General features: G+C 36.7%; 1 protein-coding gene across 2 annotated transcripts; it reads right to left on the reverse strand.

Annotated features, from left to right (window-relative positions):
• Positions 1 to 14,064: 14,064 nt before the first annotated feature.
• On the reverse strand, positions 14,065 to 26,333 carry LOC104420902 (disease resistance protein RUN1-like). 2 transcript variants are annotated; one of them, XM_039308243.1, is made up of 4 exons: positions 25,769 to 26,333; positions 24,579 to 25,661; positions 20,298 to 20,579; positions 19,511 to 19,542 (listed from the first exon to the last, which is right to left on the reverse strand). In XM_039308243.1, the coding sequence occupies exons 1-2, from the start codon at positions 26,116 to 26,118 to the stop codon at positions 24,836 to 24,838; spliced, it is 1,176 nt and encodes a 391-aa protein (XP_039164177.1). In that variant the 5' UTR covers positions 26,119 to 26,333; the 3' UTR covers positions 19,511 to 19,542; positions 20,298 to 20,579; positions 24,579 to 24,835. The 2 variants fall into 2 exon arrangements, with proteins under 2 accessions (XP_039164178.1, XP_039164177.1); XM_039308244.1 differs by lacking the exons at positions 19,511 to 19,542; positions 20,298 to 20,579 and adding an exon at positions 14,065 to 14,180.
• Positions 26,334 to 26,482: the final 149 nt, after the last annotated feature.

Here is a 26,482-nt window from a genome sequence, read left to right on the forward strand (position 1 = left end):
AAACTCTCTGGCGTAGTATTATGGAGAATGGGGTTTGAATCCATGATACAATATTCCTTCCTTACAAAACCGTATTGGAAGATCCACCGAGGTAAATATACACAACCAGAGTGTTGAAATCATCCAGATACTGAGTATCCAAGCAGAAAAGATAATAAAACTCAGAGGCCTCATAAGGGAAGAGTTTGATATGCGCATGATCGAAATTCAAGATCTCCCGAATGTAATGAATAAAAGGACAAGTATCATTAGGAACCTTCAAAGGAGACAAGGTAAGCAATCAACAACATAAGCACAGGGGTTTTGGTTGTTTGGGTTTTGATGATGAATTATGTAGAAGATCATGAGGAACTTTATTGAATAGAAAGGGGAAATAGAGAGTCATCCATGCTTGTGAATCCAAAACGGACCAAATAAGACTCTACTCTCTTTAAACATCATTGAAAGAGCAACATGGTTAAGGCTCCTATATAAGATTACAAAAGCAAGTGGTCCAAGAACTAATCTCTTTCCCCTCGCCATATTTGAAGCAAGTTTAAGGCAATCTTTTGAGACATTGAGGGTTAGATTAAAGAATACGTATTTCGAAAGCCAAAAAAGCAAAAAAAAAAAAAAAAAAGGTTTGCTCCTTAACACTAATGGGGCTAGAGGTTTTGTAATACCGATCAAGGAAGGTTCCATAAGCAAAGACATTATCAGGAATCAAAAAGTCCTCGAAATCTTCGATTTGTTCTACAGGAATACCATTTGGTATGAACCCAGAGATAGTAAAGATGTCCAAAGGGTTATGGACATGGGCCCTAAGGGAAAAAGAAACAATTGGTCGATGGGGATTATAAGCAAACAATAGAATCAAATAACCCCCTATTTAAGTTGTGGGGCAGCATATTAGCCTCCAATGCCATCTCTATGTCCACATTCATCCATGATAGTCAAGTTCCCAAATCATGCTTTAATTGTAAGTACCAAGAGTGGAATTTTTCTTCAAAAAGAGGGAAACTTCGAAATTTGGTAGGGGTAGATTTCCGGATAACTTTAATAGAAGAATGACGTATGGGAAGTTTCTCATTCCTCTTGATCGGAAAGCAGGGCTTAAGAAATGATGGAACATGATTGTGATCCAAGAGGCAAGGCCTAAGAAGCAGTGATTCCAGATGCTCCTCTACAGTGCTCAACAATTGAATTTGACAATAGATAGCTTCTTCTGTATGACGAAGATCATCAAATTTTGAGATAAAGGACTTAGGGATGAATGTGGGAGCTTTGGTTGCCATGGAAGACTTGAGAGTAGGATGTAGAGGGTTTAGGGTTTAAGGAAGAAGACAAATGAGCATAAAGAAATAGACAGTAGGATGTATTCTTCTATTTGGAGTAGAAGACGACAATTGAAAATAGAACGGAAACAGTTGATTCTATCGACTGTGGATATGTCATATCATAGAAAGGTATGATGATCATCTGGAGTGGATTGCGCATAGAATGAGGTCTCTCCTTTAAAGAAATAAATTTCCAATTTATTTCTTTTAAAAGGAAAATTTATTTCTTTTAAAAGAGGGCGTATGTTGACACCCAAAAATACCCTTACCATCACGTGTTGATCATGAGGGGTAAAAACCTTGGAAATCATCCTCGCTGACACATGCGGGCTGTGATTTAAATCAGCCTAGCCCATAGTGGTCATGGAAACGAAAGATGGCCAAGGATTTCATGAGCCTTCGGGCTAGATTTCAATGGATCTACAAGTAGAGATATATGATTTGATAATAAAGTAGTTGATTGCCACATGTCCAAGCCAAGAGACGCTGTTGAAGACATTGCATTTAGACGAAATTGACGGCGAAATTTGGGTAGGAACGGTTGGTGCTTAAAAGGGCACCAAATTCAAATGAACGGTTAATATTTGTTGAACAAGCCATAAGAACATCATCGAACAAGTTAGAAAGCAACAAAATATGGATAAGGCGATTCAACAAAGAACGTGGAGTGACTTTTAAGGAGGAAGCAACCAACCACTGATGTTATCAAATTGACCTATAAATACCATAGGCAATCCACTAAGAAGCCTCCCCCGAACAACACACAAAATTCCTTTATCTTATCCTTTAGTTATCTTAGCTTAGTCTAGTTTAGCTATAGCTTTAGATTCCCGTTGTAAATTCAATTCCAGCGAGTGTCTATATCATGGGTAGTGCTATTGATTAGATTATAGTGCTATCCTACTGTCCAGTGTCATCGATTAGATTATGATGTTGCATCCTCATATCCATCTAAGAGTAGTGTCTGCTTGGTATTGTTACCACCATCCAGTGTCGTCGATTAGATTCCAACTTTGTATCCTCATATTCATCTAGGTGTAATGTCTATTAAGTATTATTTCCACTGTCCATCGTTGTTGATTAGGTTTCAACATCGTGTCTTCAAACTCAATTGAAAGTAGTGCCTTCTAGGTGCTTTTGTTAATATCCAACGTTGTCGAATTAGCTTCAACATTGTACAAACCACTTTGATTTTAATGGGCTTTCATTAGTATGTTAAAGTGAGTTTGGATCAAACTGTTAAATGGATTTCGACATTGATTATTGATTTTGACCTCTTATCAAGCAACTTTATAAGAGTTGGAACTATATAATATATATCTTCGTTAGTGTAACATCTTGATTTTCAACCCTATTTCGATTAAATGAAATGAGCTTTTCATCGATGCGCCTATGATTTATTTCTCTGAGTTGATCACTTACGAGATAACTAATCTATTAAGTGAAGCCATTAAGGGATATAAACGCGACAGACTTGAGAATTCGACCAAAAATCGACTACTCAACCGTGCTAATCGGCAAGTGTCAATACGACACTGTTAAAATTGATTAGAGATCGGAGATAGGTCGATTTGACAGAAGCACATATTTAAATTGTGGGTGACTCCACCTGTTTGCGAAACTCATGACAAATTGTACTAAACCAATTTTTCTATCGATTCTATACCCGGTGCTCATAATTGAAACCTTGAGATTTTTACGACAACTGAGAGTCGCCAATGAGTCGAAGATGCACAAACATGGATTGAAAATTATTGACCATGGGTTAAATGCGATAAAATCCCTAAAAGTTACCCGATAGCTTAGGTTAGGCTAAAATTGCGTCCGATCAAAATTAACCACGAAATTGAACTCGGATTTGGGAATTGAAAGTTCAAGCATGTCATGATTTATTTTTAGGACATCGTCTCATCCTTTGAATAATTTTCGGCAAGCCTGGGATTTTGGTGGAAAATCAAAATTTGGCAAATCAAATGGTGGAAATTTGGATGGTGGAAATTGAGGGACATTTTGGCCTTCAAAGTGAACTAGGTCATGAAGACAATTGTGGAAATTGGTGTGGGCATCCTCCTCAGCAATTTTGGCCATTAAATTGAAGTTGTTTGGAGGGAAATTGAAGAGGAAATTGAAGAAATTCGGAGGGGCCTCTTTAATTGGATTTTTGGACTACCAAATTGAATTAATTTGTGGAGAAATGGTGGAAATTCGTAGGGCAGCTTCCAGGGGATTTCTTGGTCACCAATTTGACTTGAATTGGTGAGGATTCTAATGAAAAGCAAGGGAAATTCGTAGGGTTGCGGTGGGGGTCTGTTTTGGCCTTCAAGATGGCTTGTTGGTAAAGCTTTGGGAGAGAAAAATTGCTTGTGGATGACCCTTGGACTTTAGGGGTTGGCTGAAGACTTTGGTGGCTGCACTCAAGTGAATGATATTTCCCCATTTGCTCTCATTGGACAGCAGCAAGACTTATTGGCCTCTTGTACCCCTTTGGTTCCCCCTCTCTCCCTCCCTTCTCCTCCTTGGTCGACCATCACACCTAGCAAACCAGCTTCTACTTCTATTTCAACTTCTTCTTCTTCCTCAAAGCTCCATTTCCCTCCATTGTTGAAACTGTAAACACCTAGGACCAAGCTAGCCTCAGGCCAGCACTGTCAGCTCAACTGCTCAAGTCCATCTCTAGCCGCCCGTCGCGTTGCTTGACCGCCTATGCTAGCCTGTCACCGCCTGACCGCCCCGTTGCTTGACCAGGCCGCCGTTTGCTACCTGCTTGGTTGTTCGCCACCAACCCTCTCCTTGCACTAGCAGCCAGCCCGAGCAGTCAGCCGTTGTTCCTCCTCACACTAGCCCCTTGGTCCAGCTCAACTCAGCAACAAATCCTAGCTTGGGCTGAGACTTGTTGGCTATTTTCAGCCCTTTCTTGGCCTCCTCTGGTGTTGCCATAGGCCCGGGTTTTGGTCGCCGTCGCCGTGAACCGGTTTTCACGCTAAACCAGTGAGTTAACCTCCTAAGCTCTAATTAGAGGTTAATTGCACTTATAGAGGATTAGTTTAGGCTATATATATATATATATATAGGGATTAGTTAGCTTTAATTAGTTAGGCCAACTATTTAGTTAGTTTACTTAGTTAGTTTAATTAGTTAGTTAGTGGATCCTATTAGATTAAATTAGTTAGAATTGTTAGATTAATTAGTTAGTTCAATTAGTTTAGCCCGGTTAGGTTATTTAATGTAATTAAGTGGTTTAATTTAATTATTTTACAATTTATTTAATTATTTATTAATTAGCGTAAATTATACCGATAGCCGGTTGTCAGAATTTAGTGTTGATCGTCGTGGAAGTGTTGATTTGTTAAATTGATTGCCAATTTATGCAATTGAGTGCTAAATGATGATTTTTTATTATTATTTCAAAAATAGGGATTTTTGGTATTTAATTAGAAAAATGCTAGATGTCGGGTTTTGACACCAAAAATATTTTAAGTACTATATAAAATTGGGGAATTTTTAAAAGAGGGTATATCACGTTTTATGGTTCAATCTAATCGTGTGTCCACACACAATTATTTTATCGGATATTTTTAATATGAAGAAAATAGGCTAAGTTCATTATTTGAAATTGAGGCATTTGAGTGCAAAGCACGATATCCTTGGCCGAGAATAGATGTGTGTGTGATCGCTATGAGAACCCGTTACTCGATGAAAATCGAGGGCGATGCTCCTATATAGAATGCCCTACGTTAACGGACATCGGTCGCAGTGGAGGCTAGACCGATGCTCCTTCGGGAATGCCGTCTAGATGTAGACGTTGCTGTGCCCAACAAAACGGGACGATGCCTAGTTATGCCGGATGACCACCAACTGTTGAGTTGGCTATAGTCGCTGGGTCGTAATTAATTAGGACACGCTTGAGTGAGTGAAATAGCCACACTTGATTATGGGACTAAATTGTGTAGCATGAAATATGACGTGTCATAACAATTTGGCCTTATAATCGGGACTACTGTGAGTGATTGATATCTGAATTGAAGTGTTCCAATTATTGAATGCATTTACTGTATGCATATATTATATGAGATATACTAATGTGCAGGAAGGTGCTGAGGTGAGGTAAGTCTTATATGACGTGTGTTTAGGTTGCCTTTAGGTAAATTATCATCCTAATCGAGGTTTAGGGTGTGACTCGCTGAGATATCGTCTCACCCCGTCGTGGTTTAAATTTTTACAGGTCCTTAGATGGAGGTGCGTTATGTACGATATGGGGTCTTGCAAGAGATGAACTTCAGTACTCCTATTTCCCTATCCCCAGGACTAACCTGACCCGTGAGTTAGTTGAGTCAACGGTCTGGGTCGAAGAGGGCCTACCTCAATTGGTACCTCACCGATTCAGAATGTGGTTCATTAACTTTCCTAATGAGGGTCGGGAGGGTCCCATATAGGGTTTTGACGGGCTTTCCTTCGAGACCAGGGAGTGGAAAATAGGGCACCCTATGGATATCGACACCCCTAATGGTGTCGTGGAGGACCTAGAGCCCATGATTGAAGAGTTCGGAGTTTAGTTGGTTCAGTAGCTCTTTTTGAGCTAGACTCCTGTACATAAACCTTAGGTTTGGCCTGATTGTATATAAAGTTTGTTTATAAAATATGTTTGTGTTAATTGGCCATCTTGTTTCTTCTATCCCATGTGTTTGTTTGTTGTCTGGAGATTGTTTAAGTTCGTTTCCGCATGTGTATAAAATAAATGGGTCGGCGACGTATTCTGGGAACGTCGCAATTTGATCGACCAATGAGGGATATGCGTGTGCTCGAGGTTTGGGGTGTGACAGTTAGCATTTAACTCTCTCTGTCTAATACTAGCACGGAACCTAAGTCTCCCCTAATAAAAATCAAAATATAACATTTGGTGAAATATATTTTGCTGCAAGATCCAAAACTGGCGAAACAATCACTAATCTCATTGTAATGGTCGCCACTCTTGTTGTTGAGTTCCTAGTGTCAGGAAGGAGACACTTCCTTGCGTCTTCCTTTAAAACTTATGTTGGTGATGATAGTGTATTTTGAGCAACAGAGAGTTGATCATGCTGAGGTGGTGTTTGGTGTGTAATAATTAAAAGTTGATACTTAGGTTATGAATAATGATGATGATGATATTGAAAAGATTAAAAGAAAAACATAAATTACATTCAAGTGTTCTTCACATAGCATGATTTGGAGTAGATTATTGGTTTGCATGTGTTCTGTGTTGAATAACAGGTCAATTGGTCCTCTGGGGGACCATTCGGCTTGGCCCTCAAATATTTGAATCACGGTTGATCCGGGTTTGATGATAGAATCACGGTTGGTTCGAGTATAATCAGTGAACCATGGTTGGTTCGAGTATGATGAGGAGCGGTTTGAAATCCTTCGAGGTGTCTAGAGGTGGTCTTGAGCGGTTTCGGTGGATTGGGGTCGTGTTTAGGTCGGAATTGGTGTCTAATTAGTATTGTCATCTTGATTAATGCATTTGATGTCATCTACATGTTAAAATGTATTTGATTGGCATGGTCATTCCTATTTAGTATGACTTCTATCTTCCGTGCTTGTTTTTCAAATGTGTTTCAGTGTGTTATGCTGAGTTAATGCGTGTTTGGCATGTCTTAGGGTAGTTCAAGTAATGTTAGGTCTTGGTTTTAATTGAAAAATGATAAACAATAATAATTTGAAAAGACATAAGTAGACACTATATTAAGGTTGTGATCTTAGGCATGTTGTATGATGTTTAGTCTTCATTTGTTTCACCGAAAATCTGACATTTTTTAAAAATGTTTCCTAGGAAATTTACGATATTTTCTTGTTTTTTAGCTAAAACCTGAAAATGAGTTAGAGATTATTTTCCACCATTTGATATGGAATATTTTCCCAAAAAAAAAAATCATAATTTTTATATTTGATTTTTTTTTTTATTTCTTTTCTCTTCTTTTCTTTTTTTCCTTTCTTCCTTCTTCCTTGGTGGGACGGTGACAGTTGATGGCTAGCTTGTCGCTCGCCCTAGACTAGTGAGCTAGGCGAGGTTTGAGGCTTGCCTGAGGTCACCATAGGCTAGTGATGCTCAAGCTCACCTATGACCAGTTGTTGTGGTTGTCAACCAATCAAGGAAGAAGAAAAAGAAAAAGAAAGAAAAGAAAAATTAAAAATAATATAATTTTGATTTTTAAAATATTTTCATAAGAATGAAGATTCAAGCATAAGCATCGAGTACCTATGCATAGCCTTTATAAACCTAAGCTTGAGTGCCAAGGACCAAAGCTGGAGTGTTGAGGACTCAAGCATAGCCTTTATGACCCGAGCTCGAGTGATGGGGCATAGGGCATGAGCACCAAGGGTTGAGGCCTAACCTCAATGGACTTGGGTAGAATTTTGAGTCCAAGCACTGATATGTAGTTATATTTTAAAAAATATTTCTAATTTTTAAAGAAAAAAATCATTTTTTCAAAAAAAAAATTAAGACTAGATTTTTCGTTGACTATGAAAATATTTTTCATGGACTCATTTTCTTAAGCAAATCAATCGTCAGAAAATGAGGAACATATTTTCCTAGAAAATGTTATTCGTGAAACAATTGGAGTCTTAGTAATATTTTATTTTAGAATCGCATAACAAAAACAATGAGGTCATGTTTTGATAATGAATAGCATGTTAGGGTTGGATTTAGTTTGTTGTCTTAGGCTGCATTTGTTTTATAGAAAATGAATGATATGAAAAATATTTTCCTAAAATAATTAGTTGTATCACTTGAAATAATTAGTCAATAAAAAATATTTTTATTATCGACAACAATTTATATCTAAATATTTTCATACACGTCGTCCGTTCATTTTATAAGCATTGTAATCGATTTTTTTTTAGAAAATGTTTTCTAAATCATTTATTGTCTGTTAAACAAACGCTCCCTTAATATGGCATCATTAATTTATTCTAGGATGATAGCATCACTTCAATAGAATCGCATGCATGATTAGATTAGGGTTTAGCTCATAGGGTCATGTCCTAGGGTTTAATAATATGGCGGTGTATATAATTTGTCCGACGCCCTATCATTTCTGCATCCCACTATTAAGTACTTTTATCTTGTTCTGATTATGGGGTTACGTGAATGTTAATTGTTCCTGTGCAAAATTGCAATGCTTGCTCATTTAGATGAATGTGCCTAGGAATAAAAGAAAATGAGCAAGATTGCATGTTCAAAACATTTTTGAAATAAAGAGAAATATATCAAGTTAGACATAAATAATTCCCGTTCCTATAATCTTGAGTTCTTGGAAAACAAGCTCTTGCATTTCAGTCAACTTCTAACCAGCCTTAAATACGTTAGTGACGACTCCAATAGAAAGAGCAAAATTTTCATAACTAATTGATTCAATTAGTGTCGTGATTGGTAGGATTTGGGAGAGTTCAAATCAAGCACGAGCATCACCTCGTGAGAGGAACCTTACATGGACTTGGTAATTTATCAGCTCATCTCAATGCAAGATTTCTAAAACTTGCTTGGCCGACCACCCTCGAGCGGATCGGGACAATGAGCATACAACATCACATTCCTTCCCACCCCGTCTGGCAATCCATTCAAGCAAAATCAAAGAACTGACCAATTTCACTCCATTAAAAGAGAGATATAAATGTATGAAATTGACTCTCTTTATCTGTGAACCACTTGAAAAATATTATGCTCAGTTGAAGCAACAGAACTGGTTCCTCACTAACAGTACATACACAGTGTTGGCAACATTTATTTCCCTACTGAGTTTGCACTTGAAAACCACATGTTCAACAAAGAAGAGAAAGCACGGAGATCTTACAGGCTACCTAGACGTGAAATTATGACATAAGCCAAGCCAATATACGTATTAAATTATTCAATGTTTAAATATTCTAGGAGTCAACGTGGCATGTCACGCCCCGATCCTTGGGCACGCACACATCCTTCTACCTTGGTTGATTTTATAATGCGATATCCTAGGACTATGTATCGCCGACCCTTTCATTTATTAAGCACATGCGGAAGCAGTTATAAATCCCCAGACAGTAAATCGATGGGATAGAAAAGCAGGGCCATATTTTTCATATTGAAACTTATAATCAAACTTTTATACAAAACGCAAACCAAAGTACTACATAACTATTCACATCAAAATGGAGATCTAAAAAGAAGATGAAATCTCAGTCCATCCAGGTCGTACGCAAGATTCCTTTCGGTATTATCTTCTTCTTCCAAAAATCCTTCTCCTCAGGTTTCACCTCAGAGATCTCCTTCTCAGATTCCTCCTCCTCAGCTCCTCATCGGGTTCCTGAAATGTTTTCCCCAAACCGGAACGAGACTACGTCTCAGCGAGTTCTACCCCCACTAAGGCCTAATTAGTAAACCATTATACTATAGGCTGCCTAAACATGCACAGGTCAGATGACTTACCTTGGCCTCAGATCCCACCTGCAAGTCAATACAATTCATAATAGGCACCCATTTACTCTAAACAAATCGAATCAGTCGATTACATGTCACACAAATCATTCCCCACTGAGGAATATCTAAAAGCTAGGCCACGTGCATTCTCCAAGATGACATTCCAAGTCTCCGAGCCACGTGCCTCAAACCTTGGGCCCACGTGCATTCTCTAAGGTGACCTCTTCGCCAAGGTGGTACATCAAGTCACCGAGCCACATGCCCTTTTAGATGTCATTCGCAAATACTGGACCCACGTGCATTCTCTAAGGTACTAGTTCACCAAAGTGACGCATCAAATCATTGAGCCACGTGTCCTTTTAGATGCCATTCTGGAACGTTGGGCCCACGTGCATTCTCTAAGGCACTAGTTCACCAAAGTGACGCATCAGATCACCGAGCCACTTGCCCTTTAGATGCCAATACTCAATTGTTGGACCCACGTGCATTCTCTAAGGTACTAGTTCACCAAAGTGACGCATTAGATCACCGAGCCACGTGTCCTTTTAGATGCCAATACTTAATCACCGAGCCAACGTACCCTTCTCCAGGTGATTTACTTTCTACCATGATTCCACTATGAAACAATGCCTTTCCTATAGTTCGCCAATCCACTATCGATACGCAATTAATTCTCAATCGAATAATCAAATCAACTCAATAGGAATATATCATAAAATTCACAATTTAAATCAATTCCATACAAATTGAAGCTCAATTAAATAAACAGATTGCACCATGACAATCAGCACGAGATTTCGGTCGTCGGCCATCTCAAACTTAATTTCTGAAAAATAATTAATTAAAAAATAATTAATAAATATTAAAAATTTTAATTTAGCTCAAAATAAAACCCGATTAAATAAACGGACTTCACCACGGTCATCAGCATAATATTCCGGTCACGGGCCATCCCAGTTGAATTTTCGAAAAATAAATAATTATTTAATTTAATTCCGAAAATTAATATTTAAATACCAAAAATTTCACTTAGGCTTGAAAAGATAAATTGAAGCCCACTAAAGGTCGGGAAAAATCCGAGATACTTTCAATAAATAGTAGACTATGTTTACTTGCTAATTGCACAATTAATTTGTCTAATTCGCATCACAATTGACTAATAAACACAAATCCATACTAATCTAACCACCTCAACCTAATTAATTAAAACTAAACTACCCTTCAGCATAATTAGCTAACTAATCAGGGATTAGTGAGGTTACTCACCAGAATCGCACGCAAATCGGATCAATTCGACGGCGGTGACGCGAGGAACAACAAACTCCAAAGCGGGCCTTGGGTTCGAGACATGGAAACGGCCCAAAACGGCCCACGAACCGGCTGGAAACCCACTTGCGGGTTTGCTGGTTCGGCTGCAAAACAGAGAGAAAGAGAGAGGGTTGGGGGCGGCAAGGGGTCGGGAAGCTAGGCGGCGGTCCGGCGAGGCTGCACGGTGGCTCCGGTGGCCTACTTAGATGCTCACGGTGGCTGAACAGAGGTCGAACAAAGGCTGGATCGCGCGGGGGAGGACTGGGCTCGAGGGGACGGGGCTGGCGGAGCGCGGGGCGAGCGGCGGACGCGCGGGGCGGGCGGCGAGATGGCGGCGAGCGGTGGGTGGCGACGGTCCTCGGCGAGCTACTGCTTCTGTCCGCTAGCTTCGCACGAGCAGAGAGGAAGAAAAGGAGGGCGGCGATGCCTAAGGGGCGTGAGGGAAGGGACGGACGGCAGCTTGGTGGGGCGGTGCACGCGTGAACGGCGGAACGGCGGGCGGCCGCTGCTCCGGCCGGGCGAGTTGCTCCGGTCTTCCTCTTCTTCAGCTCCTGGTTTTGCTCGCTCAAGAGAGAGAGTCGAGAGTGAGAGAGAGTGTCGAGAGAGAAGGAGAGAGGAGAGAGAAGATAAGGATTGACCAGTCAAAGAAAAGAAAAACAAAGAGGGAGACAGGCGGGCAAAGTCGGTGGGGAGGGGGAAATCGCACAAGAGAAAAGAGGGAAGGAGAGAGAGAGAGATGAGACATGATCCTAAAAATGAATTGTGACACGCTCGAATATTCAATTCCCGAAACCAAATTAAATTTCATGATTAGAATTGATCATATGCGATTTTAGTCCAATCCGACCGATTGAGTAGCTTTTAGGGATTTTACTGCAGATACATCCCTTAACGACTTCACTCAATAGGTTAGTTAACTCATGAGTGATCAGCTCATAGAAAAAGGACCATAGGCACGTTGACGACATGCCCATTTCACTTTATCGAAACGGGGTCGAATTTCAGGATGTCACGTGACACCTGGAAGTTCTGTGATGTGAGTTCCACGAATGTCCAAGATCCTCAAATTCTACAGTTTCTCAATGCTTTGAGGTAATTCCGCAATTGACGTGACTTCAAGTTCAGCTCAGTCAACGATATCAACTTTTCGATCGAGTCGGTGATCTCTTTCAACAAATGACATCCTCATAATAACAAGTGTTGTAGAGACATTAGAGAGTTGGAGTCTGGAAGTTGAGCAAGTTTATTGCATTTTCTTAGATCAAGGAGAGACAATATTAGATTGCCTATGGAGCTGTGTATGTGGGCCAACAATGCACAATTAAAGGCATTAAGGGTTTCGAGCTTCTTCAAAGAACCAATTGATTTAGGTAATTCTTCAATTCCTTAATAAGACAAGTCCAACTGAATCAATGACATGAGGGAGACCATGGACTCTGGAAAATTTCTAATCCCTGAATGAGATAAGTCCAATTGAGTTAACAACCCAAGAGAGCCCATGGAGTGTGGTAATTCTTCAAGATATGAATCAGATAGGTCCAATTGAGTTAACGACTTAAGGGAGTCCATGGATTCAGGTAATTTATCAATCTCTGAATGAGATAGGTCTAGTTGAGTTAACGACTTAAGTGAGCCCATGGATTCAGGAAGTTGAGCAAGTCGTGGACACCATGAGGCACATAAAATCTCCATCTTCATCAAATCACCCTTTGATATTGGAATCTCTCGTATAGCTGTGTCATTTATGAGAAGCTCCCTCAATTGTTCCATTCTACCTATTCCTATCGGTAGTTCCTCCAGTCTCCTACAACCGTTGACATTAAAAGAGATAAGGGACTTGATGTGCATGATGGAATGATGAATCGTTTCCAGATTCTCACATTCTTCAAGAATCAAAATCTCCAAGCTTTCGAAAGCAGACAAGTCAAAAGTGCTTCTCAAAGAAAGACAACCCGTAAGGTTGAGAACTTTGAGCTGGGTTGTCATCTGCAGAAAAAAAAGAGATACCTCAATGAGATTTTCCACTACTCTTTGTTCTTTTAGACTTTTTAAAATTCCTCAGAAAAACCCACGCTCCACTACTCCTTATCTTATGCTACCATTGCTATGATGCTACACTACTTCACATTTGTTTTATTTAAATATTTCTTAAGTAGTAGTGTTTGGCTATGTCACCGACACATAAATGTCTATCACAAAAAGAATGTTACGGACATAAAAGTGCCCTCTAGCACTCACAAAAATAACATATAGTTCACCCTCACAAAATTAATTATAAAGCAATGCACTTATTTTGAAGTAGCGTTAACTTTTGTTTCTAATATAAATTATTCTAACTATTCAAATAGTACTTCATGTAAAAAGCAGTTAGAGCATTTGTGTGATAGTAACCAAATGATAGGTAAATAGTCGTAACTTTTCATTTTCCATTAAAGAAGATAGATATAGATATATAACAAGAATCGTTAAAAAGTCATACTTTTACCTGGGAGAAATTAGCCTAGAAGCCAAAAACAATTTAGATAAAAAAAAAAAATCACGATAGGCAAAATACTGTAATTATATTTTTAATAGATGTTAATTAATATAGTTTAAGAAGTTCTTTCTAGTATGTCCAATATTAAGCATGACTGGTTGTTAAGGTATTATCAATTTAAGATGTTAAGGTGCACAAGCTTCTGGTATATTTAGATGCCTATAAGCTCCTCTTGTATTTAGAGGAAGATTCTTAATTTGAGCAAGAATATTAAACCTTTCTGAATGAAAGAAAGGAGAACTTGGTGCGATTGGGACTTCAACCAAATGTGATTATTAACAAGAGATATGTCCTTTCTTCATCTTACCTTCAGTGGATCCCATCCTTCCCAATCATCTGAAATCTCACTCCACGATAGATTGAGCACGACTAATTTTTTTGGATGAAAATTAACTGCTTCGAAATTCGAGAGACAACGCTCCCAATGAAGCCATCTTAGTTGAGGAAGTAAAATTTGAAAATCTCCAATGAAATTCACACCACACACTTGAAGGTACCTCAAGTGGGCTAGTTCTTTAAATTGTTCACCTGTGTAGCTTCTTTTGTAGCCATATTCGTCAAGACGAAGGGCCTCAATCTTACAAGTGCCCTACAATTAGGAAACATAGGAGACCGTAAGATTTGAATGACGACATGAGACCAACTGCATATAAGAAAAGATATACTATTTCATTTACTGATATACTATTATTGTGCAGGCTTCTCCCTTTCAACTTTGCGAAGCGGTAGATTTTGATTGCGTAATTAAATATCTCATATGTATAAAAATGTAAGGCTAAGGAGGGTGTTTCGTGACTTATTCTCTTCCAACTATGCCCTTCACAATTTACACATTTTTCTCACTATTGTTCTCTCATAAATTTGTAAAACCATTGTAAATGTAAGGTTACCCGATCACTAAAATATAAACTCCGATGATTCTCCATTAAAGAAATTTGTGTATACATGTTTAGTAAATATGTTGTTAAAAATTTTAGTTGTGATAATTCTTCAACATTGAAAGGTTCGTCAGATTGAAGATGTATGTTTTTTAATATATGTTCTAAAAGTAAATTACAAATTATTATCGAGACCATATCATTGCAAATGTATAGTCTTGCAAAAATATAATATAATGTGGTAGATAAATCGATAATTTCAACACTAAATATTCTTGTGTAGCTTTTTACAGAAATCGTGATCTGGAAATTAATTTTTAGATATATCTTTATACACATAGACAACATAATAACAATTCTTCCATTAAATTTTCGTGATCATGAATATTTCTAGGGAAGTTTTCATTATTCTTCTAAGACGAAGTCATTTAGTTTTGTGGTCTTGGTCAGAGTTATAATGATTCTTCTACTACAATCCTGACCGATTTATTTATATTAATAATGATCGTCCTACATGATACTTTGTTAATATCAACGTCAGTAATTTCTAATGAAATTGATATATTTTTAAAAAAATTATTGTTAAATTGATCAAATTAAAATGTTTATAATTAAAATTTTATTTTGATAATTTTTTACCGATATTACATTATATTTTCATTGTCATGTCAAATCCGTTTGTTTAGTATTAGTTGGCGCTGGAGCTTGCTCTCTTTCTTTGCCGTGGGCCCCATTTCATTTTATTATTGGGGGTGACAAATCCAAGCGATCCCTCTTTCTCTCCCTTCACTCTCTCTCCTCCGAGAACAGCAGAGTCTCTCACTTACCACCACATCATCATTATCAGGCCGACATACTCTCTTTTTATTTTATTTTATGTTTTCCGTCATAAGGCCGATATACCTTTTCACGCGCCCAATTTCTTTCAAGTTTCTTCTTCGTGCTCGTCACATGGCTCTGACTATGTAGACGACATCCGTTGACCTATTTTTTAACTTTTGGATAAATAAAATAAGATTCTCTACCGAAATGTTCCTGAAGAATCACCTCTCATGATAACACGTGAGATTCTGGATAATTAGAAAAATCTCCTTTGCAAACGTTGGATTTGCTTCATTCTCCCAAAAAATGGTCCACATGAGCGCTTCCCCGTCATATATGCACTATTCACCATGGAGTATTTATTTTCATTTCTTCGCCTTAATGACTTGGTTTATATTGTCATTAATTATATTTGACCTCTCACATTTTCTCGAAACCGTGCCTGTGTTAAAAAGCAAAAAATTGTGCAAATTTTTTACAACCTTATTTCCTTATTGATAACTATTAGGAGATGAGCACAGGACAGTTGGCGTAGTTTGAATGTCAAACCAAACCAAACTATATAAGTAAAATTTGACGAAAAATGAAACCAATTAAATCGTATCATAGTCAAGAATTAACCAAGCCAAACCATTTTTTGGGGATTGATTCGGTTTAGTTGTTGTTTCTTCTTTCATCTTTTTCTCTTTACCTATTGTAACTTCATTGAAAAAAAAAAAAAACAAATTCTATACTCACAACAAGTCATAAATTTCACACAAAATAAAAATCAAACCTATTTCGATAGGCTACTTCACATATAAATGGCAGAATTAATTGACAAAATGAATAATTTATACAATAAGATTTTGCAATTTGATTTGGTTTCCCAAAAGTTGAAACCAAACCAAACCTCAAAAAATCGAGATATGACTTGAGGAAATTAAATTGACTTAGCTGACCAAAAGATTCTTTACGAGTTTTGAAGTATTTAGAGTTAATATGGAGATCATAAGATTGGACTAGACATCAACAACAATGGTAATACATAGCTTCCAAACTAGAGAGAAATGGCTTTGTTAGAAAATTTTTGAAACATTTGCTTCTGAATCGTGAACAGGACATGATGTGGCGACAAGCTATGTAGCACCGACACGCGACACGTGACACGCGACGACACGACACGCGACACGTCATTTCTAAAAAAGTAGAGAATTCCGACACGTTCCGACACGTTAAATATTAAATAAATATTTTTATATATACATATGATTATTTCAAAAATAAAGGATAGAGTCAATTTATTTAAATAAATTATTAATTTTTCATGATGATCATAATTTATTATTATTCAACATTATTCGTTTTTTTTCTTTTATAAAATCACCCTCCACCCTCTCCCTCCAAAAATGAAAAGAAAAAAGGGACATCCCGCCCAGGACGAGCATCCCATTTTAATTTGTTTTTGGCTCTTCTGGCACCATCATATTTTACTTTTATTTTTCCTGCTCTTCCTTGAAAACCCAAATGCACGGTACCTCAGTTTTAAATTTTTTCTGCACTCCTTGGAAACCTAAACCTAGCTGCCCCATCCCCCTTTGACTCCTCCTTTACGGCACCCCCTCCTTGGAAAACTAAATCGTAGCCTCCTCCTCCTTCGTGTTCACTGCTCATCCTCCTTGCACGGCACCCATTCTATCTTTTAGAAACCCTTCAAGAGCAGCTTGAAAACTCTCGGAAAACGGCTGCTCCCTCCTCCATTTGCACGATCCTCTTCCTCTCAATCCCTACTCTCTCTTGGTCACCTCGTTGCAGCTGCTCACCCTTGCTTCTGGTCCTCTCTTTTTTTGCGGTCGTAGCCTTGTCTCCGGTCCTTTGTCGCGGCCATCTCGGTCGCCTGGTTCTCTCGTCCTCCAGCCTTCTCTCACCGTCGCGGCCTCACCGTCGCGGCCTCACTGCTGCCACCTCGCCTCCGCAGCCTTGCTTCCTCTCCCTCGCCTCGTCTTCACCCTCCATCGCCAACGATTCACTCTCCCTTCACGCTTGCAGATCCGCTCCGAAACCCAGCCTCTTGCTCGAGACACGCTCCGACTCGCGTGTCGAGAAAGTTGACCACGTGTCGGAAAATCCGACACGTGTTGACCGCGTGTCCGAGCGTGTCGGAGCGTGTCGGACACGCCAACACGTGTCCGACACGACACGGAAGGTTCCCGAGCGTGTCCGTGCTTCATAGGCGACAAGTCGAGGATTATTATTAGGAAGTTCTTGCTCAGAGCACCAGTTAGCCAACCCACACCTAATAAGTGGATTTATTGATTGTGCACCATATGAAAAAAAAAGAAAAAAGAAAAAGTGCTTTGAAAATGACAACAAATTTACACGTGGATGTCTAACTTAATCAATAAGGGCCATTCGTCCATAAAATCCTTTTTACAAAAATATACACTTTAAATATTTGAATTTGACCCCATTTTTCATAAAAAGCAAATATGCAACTTCAAAGCAGATGCAACTTTCAAATTATAGTCAATAAAGTTAATGGCTTTAAAAATAGGGTTAATATTATGAAGAATCTCAAAATGGCTCACATATAACAAATTTACCCTAAGCCAAAAACTTCAAACTAGCATATTTGTGATAAATTTATTCTAAACAAATTTTTTGACCACCAAAAACCTCAAATTGATAAATCTATGATAAATTTATCCAAAATTAATTTTTTGACCGCTAAAAACTCAAAATTGATACATTTATGATATGAAAAATCACAAGTAGTAAACATGTGATAAAACGGAGAGTAAAACCCTAAATTAGCACACCCGTCAATTGCAAGTATCATTTAACTCAGCAATTTAATAGTAAATCTAATACAAACTAACGAATGGTAAATTTTGACAAGCATACCAGTTTAGGGTTTTTGGTGGTTAAAAAATTAGTTTAAGATAAATTTATAACGAGTATATTAATTTAAATTTTTTTATGAATGTATGATATTGACTTTCTCTTTATCTGTGAACCATTGGTACGGGCTTTGCGTAAACTCAACCTCAATTTCATTCACCAACCACCTGAAAAATATTATGCTCGGTTGAAGCAACAGATCGGTGCCGCACTAACAAGTACATACACGGTACGCAACATTTATTTCCTACTGAGTTTGCACTTGAAAGCCACATGTTCGACGAAGAAGAGAAAGCAGGAGATCTTACAGGCTACCTAGACGTGAAATTATGACATAAGCCAAGCCAACATACGTATTATAATATTCAATGTTTAAATATTCTAGGAGTCAACATGGTACCTGGAAGTTCTGTTATGTGGGTTCCACGAATGTCCAAGATCCTCAAATTCTGCAGTTTCTCAATGCTTTGAGGTAATTCCACAATTGATGTAGATTTCAAGTCTAGCTCAGTCAATGATACCAACTTTCCGATTGAGTCGGGAATCTCTTTCAACAAGAGACATCCTCGTAATAACAAGCGTTGTAGAGACACCAGGGAGTCTATGGAGTCTGGAAGTTGAACAAGTTTATGGCATTTCCTTAGGTCAAGGAGAGACAAAAATATTAGATTGCCTATGGAGCTGTGTATGTGGGCCAACAATGCACAATTAAAGGCATTGAGGGTTTTGAGCTTCTTCAAAGAACCAATTGGTTCGGGTAATTCTTCAATCCCTGAATAAGACAAGTCCAACTGAATCAATGACACAAGGGAGCCCATGGACTCTGGAAATTTTCTAATCCCTGAATGAGATAGGTCCAATTGAGTTAACAACCCAAGAGAGCCCATGGAGTGTGGTAATTCTTCAAGATATGAATAAGATAGGTCCAACTGAGTTAACGACTCAAGAGAGTCCATGGATTCAGGTAATTTATCAATCTCTGAATGAGATAGGTCTAGCTGAGTTAACAACTTAAGTGAGCCTATGGATTCAGGAAGTTGAGCAAGTTGTGGACACCATGAGGCACATAAAATCTCCAGCTTCATCAAATCACCTTTTGATATTGGAATCTCTCGTATAGCCGTATCATTTATGAGAAGCTCCTCAATTGTTCCATTCTACCTATTCCTATTGGTAGTTCCTCCAATCTCCTACAACCGTTGACATTCAAAGAGATAAGGGACTTGATGAGCATGATAGAATGATGAATCATTTCCAGATTCTCACATTCTTCAAGAATCAAAATCTCCAAGCTTTCGAAAGCAGACAAGTCGAGTGCTTCTTAAAGAAAGACAACCAAGTAAGGTTGAGAACTTTGAGCTGGGTTGCCATCTCGAAGAAAGAAAGAGATAGCTCAATGAGATTTTCCACTACTCTTTGTTCTTTTAGACTTTTAAATTTCCTCGGAAAAACCCACGCTCCACTACCCCTTATCTTATGCTACCATTGCTATGATGCTCCACTACTTCACATTTGTTTTATTTAAATGTTTTTTAAGTAGTAGTGTTTGGCTATGTCACCAACACATAAATGTCTATTACAAAAACAATGTTATCGACATAAAAGTGCCCTCTAGTACTCACAAAAATAACATATAGTTCACCCTCATAAAAGTGCCCTCTACAAATGCTCTAACTACTTTTTACATGAAATACTATTTGAATAGTTAGAATAATTTATATTAGAAACAAAAGTTAACGATAGGTAAATAGTTGTAACTTTTCATTTGCCATTAAAGAAGATAGATATAGGTATATAACAAGAATTGTTAAAAAGTCATACTTTTACCTGGGAGAAATTAGCTTAGAAGCCAAAAAAAATTAGATTAAAAAAAATCATGATAGGCAAAATACTATAATTATATTTTTAATAGATGTTAATTAATTTAGCTTAAAAGTTCTTTTTAGTATGTGTACAGGCTTCTGGTATATTTAGATGCCTATAAGTTCCTCTTGTATTTAGAGGAAGATTCTTAATTTGATGAAGAATATTAAACCTTTCTGAATGAAAGAAAGGAGAACTTGGTGCGATTGGGACTTCGACAAAATGTGATTATTAACAAGAGATATGTCATTTCTTCATCTTACCTTCAGTGGATCCCATCCTCCCCAATCCTCTGAAATCTCACTCCACGATAGATTGAGCATGACTAATTTTTTTGGATGAAAATTGGCCGCTTCGAAATTCGAGGGACAACGCTCCCATTGAAGCCATCTTAATTGAGGAAGTAAATTTTGAAAATCTCCAATGAAATTCCCACCACACACTTGAAGGTACCTCAAGTGGGCTAGTTCTTTAAATTGTTCACCATTGTAGCTTCTTTTGTAGCCATATTCGTCAAAACGAAGGGCCTCAATCTTACAAGTGCCCTACAATTAGGAAACAGAGGAGACAGTAAGATTGAATGATGACATAAGACCAACTGCATATAAGAAAAGACATACTGATTTCATTTACTGATATACTATTATCGTGCAGGCTTCTCCCTTTCAACTTTGTGAAGCGGTAGATTTTGATTGCATATTAAATATCTCATCTGTATAAAAATGTAAAGCTAAGGAGGGTGTTTCGTGACTTATTCTCTTCCAATTATGCCCTTCACAATTTACACATTTTGAATTCAAAAAAAAATTAGATTGGAATGTCTCTCTCCATGCACACACTACTCCAAGTATATCTATTATCCTTGATATGTGAAACAATGCAACTCTAACTCATATCCTTAATACGAAAAACAAGACAACTCTTACAATTTAAATGTATCTATCAAACTTGCCATCAAGGCATCCATCAAAATTAGAGAATCCCCATGGTAATAGCTAAGTGAAACAAGAATGTCATCCAAAAAGTACGCGCATGTTTACATTCCTTTTTTGTCATGTTTGTCCTCTATGAGTGATTTTCTTTGTACTTGAAAGAAAAACCAATCATCGATCAAACGTTATATAATTAATTTGTACTCCTCTTTTCGTCACTGCAGATGGTTGATGTTCTCTTCTCATGCGTTGTGAAATAGCAGTCATTGATATGTTTGATCAATTTGCCCATAGATTGATGAGATCTTGCTAATAGACACATTGGCTAAGAAGATCGACTAAATTGGATGTTTAAAGAGCTCAATTGTTATGTTTGGAGGATACAATTTCTCCTTCAAACTTGTATTCTTTCAGATGAGACGCTACTTACTTTTCCTTCAAAAGTTCCTTGTAAATTTATAGTGTTTTTTCAATAACTTCATAGATAACTTTCTTTTAGTTCTAATCAATGTTCTATATTGTTGATTAGATTTCCATTTGTGCAAAAATTTGCTTGCTGAAAAGCATCGATATAATATTTTTCAGTAATATTGCTACTTCATTATATTTTGCATCTCAATGTTTATATGTGGTACTTGTCAATTAAAGATGCTCTTGACATTTGCGCGTGCTTGTGTGATGCTTGAACAAATCATCCATATGTCATAAGTGCTTTTAGTTACGTCCATATTAACTTTAACACTAATAATGAAAACTCGTCGTCATATAAAATTCAAAACAATTTTTTTCTTTACATGACAACAAAAGTTAAATTTAAAAATATTTGAGTGAGACATTGCTTTGAATTTATCCACGTCTTATTGATATTATGCAGATTAATCTCATTAACAAAATTTGATCCGTCACTTTTTCGAGTAATTTATGAGATGATGGACAACATTCTCATATATATTTAATTAAAAAAATTACATTGGCTTAAATTTAAGTATTACAGGTGATAAGAGCTATCTCTGTGTATATAATCATATTCTAATATAACGTTGTTAATAATTGTTATTATATGAATACATGGTCCTCAAACTTATGTGATAATCATTTAAAAAAAATAGAAAAATTGAAAGTATTCTTATGCTGTTAACATAGTAAGTAGATATTTATCATGCCCGGGCAAAGTTCATTGGCAAGCTGTGAAGTTGATTTTGAAATATTTGAAAGGTACTTCTGATTTTAGTTTAGAGTTTGGGAAAACTAGTGACAGTCATACTAAACATATTAATTCTGATTATGCTGGTGACCTTGATATAAGGAAGTCTTTGATTGGGTGTATCTTTACCATTGAAGGTTGTACAATAAGTTGGAAAGCTACTTTACAATATACAATTGCTTTATCTACTATAAAAGCAAGGTATATAGTTATTGCAAAAGCAATTAAAGAGGCCATATGGTCAAGAGATTTATTTGAGGAGCTCAGTGTGGATTATGGTGTGACTATTGTCCATTGTGATAGTCAAAATGTTAATACAGTTTACTAAAGATCAAATATATCATGAGCGAACAAAGCACATCGATGTTTGGAATTATTATATTCAAGACATTCTTGTCGATGGCTAAGATTGGTACAGAAAACAATCTAGTTGATATGTTGACAAAGCCCTTGCCCGCTGCCAAATTCAAGCATCACTTGGATTTGGTTAATATTTGTGATGCTTGGAGTTGGTTAATATTTGCCGCAACTGAGTTTTACTCTAGTGGGAGGAGAAGATTTTGTTACTTATGTAAAATTCAAGCCAAGATGGAGATTTGTTGAGATGTCTTGAATTATTTATGGGTTTGGGCCAATGTTAGGGCCTAAGAGCAATATAAATATTATTTTTCTCAAGTTATTACCTTAAAAATTTAAAACGGAAAGAGTCTTAGATTTTTTAACCACCTTTTGTAATAATTGAATTTTTATAGTGGATTTTACTTTTTCTCTCCCCATGATTCTTCTCAATTTTAATTTCATTATTGTTTCCACAGTTTTAAGAATATGGATGATCGAAATCTTGAGATTTAAAAGCTTTTGAGTGTTAAAATATCTAAGTAAAATATTTATGGCTCTATCAATCCAGTTTATTGTAAAATTTCAACTTTTTTCTTCTAATGTCTTATTTTAATCCGGAGGTCTTACCACAAAACTATGCCTTTTAGTTGTACACATATTAAATTTTAGTTGTACAAAACTATATATATATATAATTTCTGGATATTTCATTTATTATGTGCAATGGGCTCACATGTGACCAATAAGTAACGTTAAAATAATTTTTTTACCAAATAATAATATCAAAAAGATCAATATCATATTGGACTCAAATTTGACAAATACAGAATATTAAAAGATCAATAAAAAAACATATCCATCATCATAAAAAAAATTATATAACATGCTTTAGAAATAAATTAATATAATGAAATTAGCCGTCATAGAAGAAAAAAAAGTACATTTTTAAAGAGTTCTGTTGCATCAATACATATATTTGAATAATGAATATAACGAAATGTATGATAAGTAATAGCTGTTATCATTGAAAAGTTGTGTCGATACTCATTATGAGAAAATATTTTTTTCGTTTTACAAAAGTGATGATAACAGATTGATAAAAAATTATGTAATATGATAGCATATATTTAACAAATGATGATATAAATTAACTAAATATTTGCTAAATAAGGTACTCACTAAGAATTGAGAAATGCAGAAATAATTATTATAGCTTGATAGCCTATATTTAACAAATAAATGTTGTCAGGAATATAAAAATTATCCATCGTCACAAAAGAAACAAAAATTGTTAGCAAATTCATAGAAATAAAATTATCCACTATTATGAAATGTCTATTGAACGAAAATAGTATATGTTTAGAGGGTTATACTAACAGTGGTGCATATATCATAAATGAATACGAAAGCCACAAGAGTAAATTTGATGATGTTAACTAGCAATTGACGAGAAAGGAATTATTTGCACAAACTGCGAAAAATGAAGGACTACTTTGAGCGAAGAAAGAATAGATGGGGGACCTAATCTGTATTTAATCCAACTCGAAAAATACATGACCCAGGATAGGTAATCATTACAAATGAATTTCAAGTGAGTAAACAGAATTCCATATTCGATCTCATGGATACTTATCAAATTCTGTGGAAAGCATGGTGGTCTCCTTTATCATAGCAAACTCAAAAGAAGTCAATACTTAGTAGAAGAAAATAAAGAAAGAAAAGACCTCACAAAAAATCAAAAGAAGAATCCAAACATTTGCATGAAACTAATATGTGGGAAAAGCATGGCCCCCCATAATTTATAGTTGTCAGGTTTTATCCGAAAGCGCTCTTTCAAACATAACGCTTTTTTAGTTTTGTTCTTGCATTGAAGTTACCAAAAGGAGAGTGTTCTAATCACAATCCTCAGTTATGTCCTATAATCAGGCAAGAACAACAATTAATCGTACGAGCTCTTTTATTGGTAGAAGCAGCTAGTTTTGGGGATTCGAAACTAACTATAATCTCAAACAAGAAAGGAAAAATGGAATCACATTCATTGAGTAAGACGAGTAGAGGAAAACACTTACCTTGTTGCTGTCAAGCACATACGCTGCTTCTTCATATTTCCATAATCTGCTACGCTCTTGTGGTTCCTTTGGATTTTCTAGATGAACAATTTTCTGTCCCAGATCTCTCAGTTGATCATGCATCCTTAGCTTGTCATCTTCGTCAATCTCAATTAAAGACATACGACTCAATACTTCAATCCCATTTCTCGGGAAAAAACCACAGGCATCCCACATATAAGTAGGACTCTGCTTAGATGATCCAATAAGAAAACATGCTATATCCAAAAAAATTGTTGCTCCATATCATCTAATTCTTCATAACATATCCTCAACATCTCTTGTACTTGCTGATGAGGCACTTCCATTAATTTCTTTGATATATTATTCCATACTCCTCTGCTCTGTTCATATAAACAAGAACCTATAACTTTAAGAGCCAAGGGAAGTCCAGCTGTTATGGATACGATACTATGAGAGAGAATCTCATAACCTTTAATAGGATAATCCTTTTGAAATGCATGTCTACTAAATAAAATCAATGATTCATTCAGAGTCAACTTATTGACTTCGTACTTATGGTCCACCTTAGCCTCATCGATAAATTTCTTGTTTCTCGTTGTGACGATGACTATACTTCCTGCTTTAACCCAACTAATGTCTCCAATCAAAGCATTAAAATCAGTAATGGCATCTATATCATCAAGTAGTACAAGAACTTTCTTATTCATAAATTGAGACTTGATGACACTGATTTTGTCGATAGACACGTCGTTTGGACTCCTTAGTTTATCGTCAATGAGCTGCCTTTGCAGACATTCAATACCCTTGTGTAGAGATGTTTCTCGAATATTTGCCACAAAGCTAAGATGTTTGAAATGAATAGAAAGCTTGTTGTACAGGACCCTCGCAAGAGTTGTTTTACCGACGCCAATATTTCCCCAAATTCCGACAATCCTTGTATCATTAAATTTAACATCTATCCAGCTCGTAATTTGTTCCACACGTTCGTCAATTCCCATCAACTCTTTTATTAGCTGAGAAGTTCCATATAACTCGCTCCTAACTTCTTCGACAATTGTTTTTACCAATGCTCCTTCATACCTGTCATATAACAATCAATTTCAATATAGAATGGCTAAATTAATATATTTTTCAAGAAAGATCTATTTGTGGGAAATTAAATAATGTTTTGGTGGAGAATAATGTACCCATTCTCATCTTTCTCTGACTGCCATCCTCTCAAGGAACAGACTTCTCGAAGCGCTTCTTTCCATTCCTCCACAACTTTTTCACCCAACTTCTTTTTCCACTTATCAAAAGCAACCTTGTATCTCCCTCCACTATTTCGCACATGCGGGACTTCCACTTTGTAAAATACGGGAAACACTTTTTGCCCTTCATTTTTCATGCAATCCAACATCAAAACCAGCTCGCGAAGGCACCATTGGCTGGAAGCGTAATCCTCTAAGATAATTGGGATTGCAATCTTCGATTGCATAATGCTGCCGAAAAGCTTCGAACCAATCTGCTCACCAACACGGAGTTCATCATCTTCCATGAACACGTGAATTCCTGCATCCACAAGGATAGTATAGAGATAACTGGTAAAGCCTTCGCGAGTGTCTTCCCCCTAAAGCTTAAGAACACTTCACACGCCTTTGCTTTTGGCTTTTTGGTTCCAACTTCATTATTGTCTATCGAGCTCATAATCCTTTTGGTTCCATTTAGCTTGATCATAACTTCGTCGACAACTTCTCTAACCAATTTTCCTTCATGCCTGTTAAATAGAAATAAATTTCAATATAGGACAGCAATATATATATATATATATATATATATATATATATATATATATATATTTATAAAATATTTATTTATGAGAAATTGAATAATGTTTTGGTGGAGAATAATGTACCCAAATT

Source organism: Eucalyptus grandis, chromosome 3, assembly GCF_016545825.1.
Source record: "Eucalyptus grandis isolate ANBG69807.140 chromosome 3, ASM1654582v1, whole genome shotgun sequence".
NCBI lineage: Eukaryota > Viridiplantae > Streptophyta > Magnoliopsida > Myrtales > Myrtaceae > Eucalyptus > Eucalyptus grandis.